The sequence below is a fragment of the Lynx canadensis genome, chromosome B1 (assembly GCF_007474595.2).
Source record: "Lynx canadensis isolate LIC74 chromosome B1, mLynCan4.pri.v2, whole genome shotgun sequence".
In the NCBI taxonomy this organism is placed as follows: Eukaryota; Metazoa; Chordata; class Mammalia; order Carnivora; family Felidae; genus Lynx; species Lynx canadensis.
Window position 1 is genome coordinate 188,674,029 of NC_044306.2, and position 12,736 is coordinate 188,686,764.

A 12,736-nucleotide genomic window follows, 5' to 3' on the forward strand; every position below is an offset into this window, starting at 1 on the left:
TCTTACTGGCTTGTAAAAATGGTTGATTTGTCCTCACATGGCCTTTCCTCTGAGTGATCTCTCTCTCTTCTTCTTATAAGGCCATCAATCCTATCTAAATTATGGACTTTAGTTGATAATAATACAATGTTGGTCCATTACCTGTAACAAAGCTACCACCTTAATGTAAGATGTTAAAATAGGGGAAACTGGGTGGTGGTGGTGGGGGGGGAGAGGGAGTGGAAAAGGAGAATAGGGGAACTCTGTAAACCTAAAACTGCCGTAAAATATAGTCTATTAATTAAACAAAAATTATATTCCAAGACCTCTCTCCCAAACTCAGTGAATCCATCATGGAGGTTGGAGCATGGATGCTTTCAAACCAACCTTTTAGGTGATTTTTGTGTATGATAAAGTTTGAGAACCATCAGGTAGAAACTTAAAGCTCCAGTCTTACATCAAATGATGTGGTTTTCACATCTCAGCAGCACCTCTTCACAGATGACTGATCTTGGGCTACTTACCCTCTTTCAGTCTCAGTCTTACTTTAAAATCAAGGCAAAAATAGCTCACATAACTTCTCCGCATATTAAGTGATATCATGGTGTAGAGTTTTAAACACAGAACATTCATAGTACACTTCAATAAACATTCACTGGAGAAATTTTGCTATTATTATTTGTTATTGGGGCTTTCGGAAAAGACCAGGCAATAACATAGGCAATAAAAGATCAGGGCAATAATAAAAGTAATCCTAGATACTTCCACAACATTTCAAGGTTTATATGTAGCTTTCACTTTCATTACCTGACTTGATCCTGACAATGACCTTGTGAAGCAGAAATTCCCCTTTTAACAGATGAGGAACTGAAGCTTAGAAATGATCAGTGATTTTCTGAAGGACACAGAGCTGGGAAATGTCAGAGCCCAGAGCATCTAAATCCTAGTTCATGGTGGTCGTATGGTGTAGTAATTAAGTTTGAGGACTCTTGAATTCGACTGGAGGGTTCAAATCCCAGAGTTACCGATTGCTACTGGTGTAAAATTGGCAAACCAGTTCACCTCTCTGAGTCATAATTTCTCCACTAGTTAAATAGGAATAATAACTGTCCTTACTCTGTAGTCTTTTGCAAAGCTTAAGTGAAATGATGTTCATAAAATCTGAGATTAAAAGCTGGCACATAGTGAGTTTACTATTTTCTGCATTTAAAAAAATATGTTTCTTGAGGCACAACTTGTATCCATGTTCCTTGAAGAGTAGCCTAAGTTTATTTGCAGAAAACAAGGGAATCTTTGTGCGTATGACTTGGGGGGCTGGGGTGGGGTAGGGACTGGGCTTGCTATAGCTTCTAAAAAGGAGCAATGGGCTGGCAACACATGATCTGGCATATGAATCTCTTCTCTATAACCATGTGGGACATCTGAAGTGCCAGTAAGGAGACAGTACAAGCAAGACAGTCATCCTGGCCCTTTAGTCCCAAATATCAGAGATGACCATAAAAGTGGCAACAGAAAGATGACGTTCCCTGTGATACTTGGCAATGACTGAGGATTTCTGTAAGGGGGTTCTGGAAATGAATTTCATGGTAGCCAAGTTCCCACACAATATTTCGGAAACAATATATTACAAACTTATTGAGCACAGTGTGCACTTTACCTGATTTTGTTGCCTTCTTTACAACTCATCTGGGGACAGACACTTGGTTGTATCAAAACAGACAGATGCTCGTTGGAAAAGATTTGAGAAGAGAGTTGGCCCAACAAAATGTTATGTGTATTTTGTAGATGGAAGACAAATTGTATATTACTTCCTCTTCATTACAAAGGAAGGTTTGGTAGACCTGTCCTAGAAAATGTAGTGCTGGCATTTTTTTTTTTCCTTTGAGTCATCAAAACTAAATATAATGATGACTGCTAACTACCACGATGTTGATGATAGTGATGGTAACTCTTCCTGAGTTTTTCTTGTGTGCCAGGAACCATTCTAAACACTTAACATATGTTGCTTCGTTTAATCAATCCCAACAGTTAACTGAAGTTGACATTATTTTTTTACATTTTATTGATGAGAAAGGTGGGTTAAGTTATGAGCTCTTGGACACACAGCCAGTAACAGTTAGAACTGAGATTCCCACCCAGGCCTCTGGACCCCAATCGATACACAAAGGCTATGTTAAATGTCCTATGATAAAAAAAAAAATGATGGAACTTAGAACTGGGCAGGTGTTAGTGATTATCCAACAGTAGAAGTTGTGAGAATGTTTTCTGGAAAGAGTTGCCATTGAATTAGAGATTCTTGTGTGCCAGGCACAGCACTAAGCCCTTTACAACTCTCAATTACCTTAAATCTTCACAACAAGCCAGTCAAATAGGCCCCATCTTTATCCCATTGTTGTAGCTGATGTGCAACAAGTCACCAAATTGGTAAATAGTGGAACTAGCATTTGAACCCAAGCATTGGCAGGGTCCTCCACTAAATAGGAATAATAACTGTGCTTGCTCTGTAGTGTTTTGCAAAGCTTAAATGAAATGATGTTCATAAAATCTGAGATTAAAAGCTGGCACATAGTGAGTTTACTATTTTCTGCATTTTTAAAAATATGGTTCTTTGAGGGAACAACTTGTATCCATGTTCCACGAAGAGTGGCCTAAGTTTATTTACAGAAAATATGGGAATCTTTGTGCATACGACTTGGGGGGGGGGCTGGGGGGGGGTAGGGGCTGGGCTTGCTGTAGCTTCTAAAAAGGAGCAATGGGCTAGCACCACATGATCTAGCACATGAATCTCTTCTCTGTAACCATGTTAGCATCAATCCCCTTAACCACGAACCAAAGGAAAAGTGAGAGACCTCACAATAGAGGGAGTGAGTCACTTGTGGGATTGGGGTGGGGAAAGGGCAAGGGAATGTCATTGGAGACCTTGGAGTAAGGGGCAGGATTTCAGCTGGTGACAGTGTGTGTATGGGGGGGGGGTGTGGTGTATAGGGAGAGTGGACGGTTTTGCAAATATTTAGAAATGGCTTCAACCCAAGTAATGGCAAAATGATGAGCATTTGAGAGTGGGAGGGAATTTGAATTCGTTTTGCCCAGAGAACTGGTCAACCTGACCTTTCTTCTTAAAAGAGGATTCACGCACTTGACTCTTGGCAACACAGAAATCAGCATTTTAATTGTGTGTGTGTTTTTTTTCCCAGGATGTAACCATGGCCACAAGAGGTTTATTGGTTTGTCTTCATCTTCCCAAACATTGCCAGCAGGCCTTGATTTGCTTAAGAGAGCAGGTGACCTACTTGATGAATGCCCACGGGGGTGGTGAGGGATACCTCCAGTACTGCTGCCTGGGGGTCCTCAAATGAAACCTCCCCATGGAAGCTTGTACGAAATGCCTCCCAGTTTCCTTCCAATACCCCCATCCCCCCGCTCCCACAAGGTTATATTCTTCATCTAGGCCTTGTCCCCACACACCTTGGTGTGCAGAGCCAGCTTTTCCTAACAGCTAGCCAAGTCGCATGACTGGTTCTAGCTTCAACTGGGAAAGTTTCCTGTCTAGGAGTTCTAGGAGTTCCTGGCGCTCTGCCCGGTTCTGGAGAAGGGCATCTCCTTGCGCCTCCCTGCTGGTGTCCTTCGCACTCGGCCTAACTTTGTGCCCCATCTCCAGCCTAGCTGTCGGAGTTGAACCCTCCGAGAATCCACCTGCGCGTTCTTCGCTAGGCGCCGCGCGCAGCAAAAAGGGGTCTCGGAGGCGCCTCTCCTAACCCGTTATCCCCTCTAGTCTCAGGTCTGGCTGCTCCGTCGCTGGAGCCACCGCGCCAGCACCCCCCTCCCCTTCCCTCCACACCCCCCCCCCCAAGCTGACTGGGCAGCAGGTGGCAGGGGCGGCGCCGGAGCGCGCGAGGGGAGGGGGCGCCTCGCTCTCTGGCTCGCGGTGAACGGCGCCCGCTCCCAGGCTGCCCGCGCGCCCCCGCCGCCCAGCGCCGCGCAGCGCCCCCGGCGCCCCCCGCCGGCCTCCGCCGCACCTGCAGCCCGCTCCGCGCGCCCTGCCCGCCGCCGCCGCCGCCTCGCGCTCCCAGCGCCGCGGAAGCCCCGGGCCGAGCGGCGAGTGCGCTCCGGTGGCAGACCCGTCGACACACGTCCCTGCGCCGCCGACTCTCGAGTCCCGCTCCTGCACCCTGCGTCCCCGAAGATGAATGTGAGGAGGGTGGAAAGCATCTCGGCTCAGCTGGAGGAGGCGAGCTCCACAGGCGGTAGGATGCATTGAGCATGCGAGCGGGCGCCCCTCTTCCCCTCCTTCCCTCGCAAGCTGAGACGGGGACCCCTTCCTGGGCTGGGGACGCTTGTTGGCTTTGCTGCATGAGAGACAGCCACGCAGGCGGGACTGGGAAGGGGGGGGTGGGAGCGGCGGGAATGGGGGTGCCAAGGAGAGGGGGTGCACGCGAGGTCCAGGTCGGGAAGAAGAGCTGTTTGAAGTGCGTGTGAAACTCGCCGGTGGCGGGGTCCCCTGCGATCCTGTGCCTACTTTTGCCTTCTCTGAAAATTTCCGATGTTGTTTATGCATCTGCCAGATGACTGCAGACCACACACACTTCCTTCCCCTAACACCTGGGGATAACAGAGCTGAAACAGTATTGATCCTCAGCCTCCACTTTTCCTAAATGCTCCCTAACATTTCCTCATTAAAACTCTGTATTTTTGTTCGCTGGTAACATACAGGCGGAATGTTTCTCGGGTCAGATTCTTCAGGAGGAGCGTGCGCCTTGTTTTATTGCCAGCCTCAGTTTAGCGTGTTCAGAGAAAATGGTCTTCAGTGACACCTGGAAATAATTTATATACGGTACAGCCTTGGAAAGGTACCGGGCACTCTTGTGCAAGGTGTTTGCTTTCAGAGTATCGTGTGTTCTGCGAAAGCCAGGAAAGGAGTTTAGTGGGATCCATCGTGAAGCAGGGGATGAGACATGTCCCACCCCAAGCACCTTTGGTTGAATCGGTTTGTTTTTAGGTGACTTCCATGTCTACAGTTTTTAGAGGAGCCATAAATAGAATGAAGGTGGCTGCAGGAAGCTGAGACTAATAAAGAGATGGCTATTTCCCAGATGATAGAAGATGAGGGGTCGCACATAAGGCTATGGCACAATTTGGATTTAGAGGATGAAAAACTTGGGTTTGAGGTTGCAAGGGAAGAGATCCACATTCTACCCGTTTATATCCAGGCAAATAGAATCACTTTGGACAACTTGAGTCTGTCACTCCAATTCGGACACTGAGAAATGGACATTTTGCCTCTCTTGCCTCCCCTCTGGTAGTTAAGGTCATTGTAACTGGGAGGACACTAGTCTTACTTGAGCGTGAAATTTCAAAGAGAAAAAGTCTTGGTCGTTTGTAGGCCGGAAAAAAAAAATATGACCATTACCTTTTAAACTCCCAACTTTGACCTATCCTGTTGTTTAGTTCCTGTTCCACTTATGGCAAGAGTTCACCGATTATGAACCAAGAATGTCTAGGATATATTTTGTGAGGGATACTGATAATTGTTAAGAAATTGATTTGTTTTCCAGAATGGCATTTTAAGTGGAAAGGGCTGAGTAAATTGTTAAGTTTATAGGGTCTCTGTCTTTGCAGAGACCTAAGAAGAGGGTAGAGAGTTAGCTGTCCTTTTAGGAACTGTACTCATGCATAACACAGTGGTGGGGACTTGAAGATAGATCAGGAAGAGAAAGTCTGGGAAACTGGGTGGCTTACATTATTCGGCTCCTCAGTGATAACAGCTTTTTGACTGGACCTAATCTTTAATTGGCCGGATGGGGATTGAATGAGCGTGTCCAGTCTATTCACAGTGCCACAGGTGGCCATAATCTCTGTGTGTTAGATAAAATGGAAAAAAAAAAGATGAAGTCACATCTGGGGAGTATGATACATTAAAAAAAAAAAAAAAAACTTAGTACTATCTTTAAAATCAGCATGTGTTCATTGTTCACTTGGAGAATAGGAAGATGCTGGTTTATATCTTGGTTAAGGTGAGACCAAAAGTGAAGAGTTTTCTGGCTTGAATGGATTTGACACCTGTTTCTTGAATTGTATTCACATGTTTTTAGTTAATTGTCGTAGAAGGAGAATAAAGACTGTGATACATCCTTCTGTTCTTGTTGTTACTGTTTCAAGGTTAATATTTGAGAATGATCCACTGAATGTGGAGTCTCGATTATTTCCACCAAATATATGCTGAAGCTCAGACATAGGATGCTCTTTAATAATCCTGGGATAAGACAAGATTGTCATTTGTAAAGGTTTGGACTCTGCCTTCCATTCTTTTTAAAACAATAGACTGTGATCTCTTGTTTCCTTTCAAATAAGTGAGACATTTGCATAACTTCTGAGGTGACCATGATGGTTTTCCCTTGAATGTATGCCTCTTGGACAGAGGTTCATAAAATGATTTAATCAGAATTTGGACATTTTAACTGGAGGATTAGACTGATAGGAATGTATGAAGATGAGAGGGAAATGAGGAATTAGAGAAGAGCGTGTGTGTGTGTGTGTGCGTGCGTGTGTGTGTGTTGCACGCACGAGGGCATGTGTGTATTTTATGACCTGACTCTAGGGCCAGAATACTATGAAAACCAGTTTTGCTGAGAGACAAAGGAGAAAACCACATGAGAGGAAATGTAGGAAGGATGGGAGCAGGGTTGAACTGGGCTATTAAAACTTTATAGTCCTGTAGCTAAAAAAGTTTATTCCCTGCTCTCTTTCAGCAGGTAATGCATTTAATATGCTGATGACCACTTCTGAGTTCCTGTGATTAAAACACTGTTCATGCTACAGAGGACAGAAAATGGACTCTTTGTAAATAAGTACATACAAGTAGAAAAGGTTTCTTACAAACTGTAGTGCTCACTTTTAGCCTGCCTCTCATCAGCTTCCACGTTAAATCAAAAGCCTGCCCAGAATATAGTTTTCATGAAATTGATTATTATTATTTAGCTCCCTGGCTATGAAATGAAACATAATCCTGCTACCAGTGGAGACACAGATGGAGATGATAATTCAACAGTATATTTGAAAGAGAATCAGAGATAAGGTCAGAGTTAAAAAAAAAAAAACCTGTAAGATTTTTCATCGGTGTCCTCAATTTGTGCCATCTAACTTAGGGATGGCATATGTTGTGTGAAGGCGTCTACAGCTAAAAGTGGGGAGGGATATGCATGTACGTTTCAATTGTTGTTGGAAGAGGTCATCCAGAGGACATGACTGTGACTACTTGTTTGATCCACCAGCTGGACCTGGGCAGTTGAAGGCTCCTTACTCCCTCCTTGCCCTTAGAATGTGTGTTCTGTAGCAGGAGCTGTTTTCAAGGACATAGCCTTGAGTGAGAAAGGTGTTGTTGAGGCCATCTGGATGGTGTACATGAATGAGCCCTGGCAGGACTTCTCTATCAACTTTTACGTTTCTAGCGGGCAGGGGTGGAGACCTACTTGTCTTGCAGCCCTCAAGGCAAACCTCATATGTAAATTCCCTTGTTTATTGCATCTGCTACCTTCCAGTCTGGAGTCGTCTGCCTCTTTCTTCTCTGTCCTCCATGTATGGGGACCAGTTTCAGATTTCACCCAGGAAGGTCCTGAGTTTGCAAACCAGCAATACTGGAGTGAAAAATCCCTGCGATTTTGTATTGCTGTTTAATGGTTGTATGATGGCTTTGGCTTAAGTTGTGTGTTATTAAGCATAAGGCAAATCCAGATTAGTGATTCCACACAGTTACTAGTGAAAAGTCTGTGGATTGTGAGTAGCCCAAGAAAAGCTCTTCATGACATAGGCATTATCCTGTTTTCTTCATGTCGTTAAATCTCAGAAGGTACTAAGCAAATGACATGATGGAGTGTTAAAATTCAACACCCTCACCCCCTCCCTTTACTGCGCTTTTTTTTTCTGACCAATGCCTATGCAAAGTTTCATAAAATAAGGCTATGGGTCGTTTGGAAATTAATGAGCCATTTAATATAAAATGTGTGTGCACGATTTCTGCAGAATTGTAGACTACATAGTGGTTGAATCTTTTTTGAAGATATATTTCTGGGCTTAAAGTATATGGTCCTTCTTACTCTTTTTTTGGGTCCTTTTATTTGTTTTCCTTTTCCTCACTGGTTTTCCAGAACATGTGGATAATATTGCTTTTCAATATTTCATAGCAGAGTGTGCTTGTTTACTTAATAGCCTCCCTTCTTATTCCAAGCAGACTAAAGTGTGGGGGGGGGAGGGGGAGGGAGAGACAGAGAGAGAGAGGAGGGAGGGAAGGAATAAGGATGGGAGAATGTGTACATTTTGTTCAGTGGGTCCATACCATCCTTAAAAGTGTTTTAAGGTTATATAAGTACACCTGTCACTACAAATTTATTCACCCTTGGGCGTTGAATCACTTCTGTATTAAAAAAAAAAAAAGACAACTGTTCATTTGGTTAAATGTCCTGATGGTCTTAATTTACATCACTCCAAACTCACAGTGATGCTTCATGCTATTTATCAACACTCCTTAAAAAAACCATGAACTTCGTGAGAGCAGAGCTGTTGTGTTCTGCCCACTGTGTATCCCCAGAATCTAGCACAAAGCCTGACGTGTTAGATTTGCTCAACAACAGATATTTGTTGAATGAAGTCTCCCTTGGATTTGGTGACTGTGTTATTCTGGTTCCTCCTACTCCTCTCAGATCTCTTTTTCTGACCCCTTTTCTTTCTTTGTACATTTTATGCAACTTTTCACACACTTCTGTCTCAGCTATCTTTTCTGTCTACATTCTCTGCTGAAACAAACTGTGGTTTTGGTGCATCTCTGATACCGAAGTCTCCTTAATCTGTGGTTCTGGCCTGATCCCTTTCCAGTTCATTTCCACGCTCTGCTGGTCAGAGCTATTAGCAAATTTCACCAGCACCTCAAAGTCAGTATGTTAGAAAAGACCTATTGTCTCTTCAAAGAACAGTTGATTTTCAAAATTTTGTTAACGGTAGCATCATTTTTTGAAGCCTACAGTTTATAAAAAAAAACCAAAGCATTGAATTGTCTATGGTACTTAATCATTTCCTCCCCCTCCTTTCCATGTGGAATCAGTCACCAAGCCCTACTGATGCTTTTCTAGCTTTGTGTCTAGCTCCCTCTCCAGTTCCCATCACACACACAAGGTTATGTGCTTATCATTTCCCAGAGTATCATGGTTGTCGCCTATTTGTACTAAGTGCCTCCCCACTCGAAACCAACCACATTCACTAAAAACTGACTTGAGTCAGATCATTCACCCGTGCAAAATCTTTTAATGTCTTCCCATGACTTATAGAACTAAAAATACTTTTTCTAGCTTAGTAGTCCCGGCTCCCCCAGTATGTTGACAGTCTTCCATCCCAACACTGTCTTCCATGACTCTACCTTGACCTGCTAAACTGGACTAATCACTAGTCCCCACACATATCTCAAGTTGTACCTACTGTTTAGAATGAACTTTCTGCCTGAACATTGCCCACTGAACATTGTTATATGTTTAACACTAAACGCATCCTTCAAGACACATTGCAAATGCAGTGTCTTCCTTGTGCAGCCTTACTGAATTTCTCCCTGCCTCTTCCTCAAAGAATTCTGCTTTGAATTTTCCTAGGTCATTTTTCCTTTATTTTGACCTATATCTGAATGACAAGACAGAATAAACTATGCATATATGTCTCATTTGCAGCTATTATATGGTAAACCCTTGATGGTGAATATCATACAGGAACTACCCATTTTTGTGCACCTAGTAAGTACTGGCACAGCGATTCACAAAAGTTGCTTAAGGCACAGTTACTGGATTTAAACTGTGTTGCCCGATGATAGATCCAGTAAAGACCCCAAATTATCGATTGCTTGTTAAGCTGTCTACTGGAAAGTGACATTCTTTTTGGGTTGTCTGTCTTTTCCATTCATTGGGCCAGGTCTCTACAGATAGTTTATAGGGCACCAAAATAGTACCTGTCTGCACTGTGCATGCTCTTGCATCCATAATGCATTGCTATGAGAGTTTGTGTTTCCAAAGAAGGGCTTAATAAATACTCAGTGTTTTCTGTGTATTTAGAGCAATAGTCAGTGTTGTCTTTGGATGTTGTTGCCGTGACTCTCTTTTACCCTTTATACCTTCCAGGCCTACCACCTCTAGGATCAGTAGTCCGAGGGGCCCCCAGCGAGTAGTTATCACTTCTTTGGTTCCCCTACAAGTAAGAGCTAAGATCGTGAATTAAGTATTCCCTTTGAATCATGATTGTAACAGTCTATAGTCTGAGTTCATGCTCCAGAGAGCGGCCCTTCCTAAAGGTTCCAGGCCCCAGAGCCTGAATGGCTATACCACCGCATCTACCAACATTATTATCCTCTTGGCTATCATCCTCATCAGGTGGTGAATCTTTTCATTATAGCAGTGACTGTGCTATAAAAATAAAAAAAACAAAAACAGAAATATCATTCAATGTCTACATGTCCATTTCGTCAGGTGCATTTTCTTTCATATCAGATTTCACAGAGAGAATCAGGCTACATTGGAAGTGGATCCCATGGCAGGGCTGAAAAGAGACGGGGTTCAGCTCTTTTCCTCTCCCCTCTGTGGATGTCTCCCTCTCTTTGTTCAGTCAGTGCACTGTGGGCAGCTCTAGATGTGTGTATATGCGCATGGCATTAGGAATTCTGAAAAAAGAGGCACACACTGTTGAATCACAGAAGTTCTCCACATGCTCTGCCAATCGAAGGAATAATTTGAACAGAGATACAAGTACAGAATTTGCCGTATTGAGCAATTGGCCTTCATGCTCATGTTATGGGCTGATTTTTTCCTTCTGAACAAACACAGCCAGTGTGGCTGAATGGCTCTCCCACTGGAAATGCCCTTTTGGATATATTTAAATACCCTTTGGATATATTATTGACCTTTTAGAAACTTCTCTTCCCCAATTACTTATTTAGGTAAAAACAAGTAGTCAACCCATTTTGCAACAACAGTCTGTAACTTTTTGGTTTCCTGAAATTTGGATTGGCTTAGGGAAAGGTCCCTTCATGTACTCAGGCAGAATCTTCTCATGAATAGTGAATGAAAAGTCTTTAGGGAATTAGAACTGGCATTTTTTATAGGTCTTTAAAAAGGTTTTGGAGGAAAAATAGACTTTCATCTTTAGACATCAACAGTTAATATTTTGAAGGATCTTTTGAGCAGAGCAGTATATTTAAAAATGACATTATCTGCAGCCCAAATGGGAATCAGAATCAGTTTTGACTGATATAGTAATACCACAATATTTATGACTATGCACCCCCTCTCACATCTTCATCATGGTATTGTCTGTGCATTGTATTACAGATGCTGAGGTGTCCCCAGGAATGTCCCCCCAATATGCTTATTATTTTTTAATAAGAGAACATAGGACTTCCAAACGCCTTCATGAGTTTCATAATAAAATTGGGAGAAAAGAACACATGTAACTATTAAACCGATCGACTTCCCAGAATGGGTATTCTGCCAGGGGCTTTATTTTCAGTTGTAACTTTTTGTACTTTGTTCCATTAGACTACCATAAGAAACTACTTACAAAAAAATGGTCTTGCCAGACCATTTATCCATGTTTTGTATATGGTACATGCTCCAAGAGAAGTGTTTCATGAAAAAAAGTATCTTCTTTTGTGTTCATACTTAAGGTGGAAGTAAACTCTTGTACCCAGCATCTCATCCCAGTGGAAGAGGGTTCTCAGGACTTGTTGCTTTTGCAGAGAATTTGACACAAAACAAAATAATATAGAACTAACAGACATTTCAGAAATAACCCTGCAAAGCCAGTCCCAAGAACAAATTTAACTTGGAGGGTGGCTTAACTGAGAAAAATTTTAATTAAATTTGGAAAGGTAAGAGCATGTAAAATAGCCATTGAGTATAATGTCATTGTTCCTCTTTCTCCATTTATGAAATGCTGGTAATCATTTCCACTCCTAGACTACAGGAATGGATTCTGTAATGATGACATGAGTTTAATTCAGCAAATATTTACAAAGAAACTTCTTGGTGCAGGGATTAATGAGATGTGGAGTTGGCCTTCAGAAAGGTTACTGTTTATTCAAGAGATATTTACGGAGTAGGTACCAGGTGTGTATAGCTGAGTAAGGGAGAAAAGAAATGACTAAACATGTGTATTTTAAAATGTTCAATGCTATAACAGAAGTAAGGATGAAGTGAGATGGGTGTTGAAAAGCAAGATTCCATCCAGTTGGCATAGATGCCATTCCTTTCATGTGGATACAGTGAAGGCAAACAGTGATTTTGAACTTGACCTTTCTTTCTCTGAGGTCTTACAGAATAAAGCTATTAAAAGAATGGGGCTCAAAATTCTGTATTCATTCTGTTGCCCGGCTTCTTCCTGTCTTCTGTTTTCCATCTGTAATATGGGTTTGTTTGTCAACCACTTAAAGACATGATACCTAAGCCATTTGAAAGGTTTTTTGAAAGGTGTGATGTTGGGAGTCTATGAAGAAGTGTACTTTTTGTTATAATACAAATATGATTTTGAAGCTCGGTGAGTACAAAATGAGTAATAACTTCTGTTTAAAGATGGTCATAAAGGAATTGAAAATTTCCAGCTCTCTGATTGCCAGTTTAGATAATGTCCTGGTAACGGCAGAGGCATTTCAAATTAGTGTCAAATTTTTAAAATCAAGGAGACTGTCACTCTAATTTTTAAATGTAATTCTGTAACATCAATCATTTATCATAAGCAT

At 42.3% G+C, this 12,736-nt stretch overlaps 1 protein-coding gene across 2 annotated transcripts in view; it reads left to right on the top strand.

The window, feature by feature from the left end:
• Positions 1-4,075: 4,075 nt before the first annotated feature.
• The window catches only part of KCNIP4 (potassium voltage-gated channel interacting protein 4), a 1,158,426-nt gene continuing 1,149,765 nt past the window's right edge, over positions 4,076-12,736 (top strand). For both annotated transcript variants that reach the window (XM_030314123.2, XM_030314125.2), the window contains exon 1: positions 4,076-4,223. In XM_030314123.2, the coding sequence (XP_030169983.1) occupies positions 4,163-4,223 (61 nt within the window). In that variant the 5' untranslated portion in view covers positions 4,076-4,162. The remainder of the gene's footprint in view (positions 4,224-12,736) is intronic.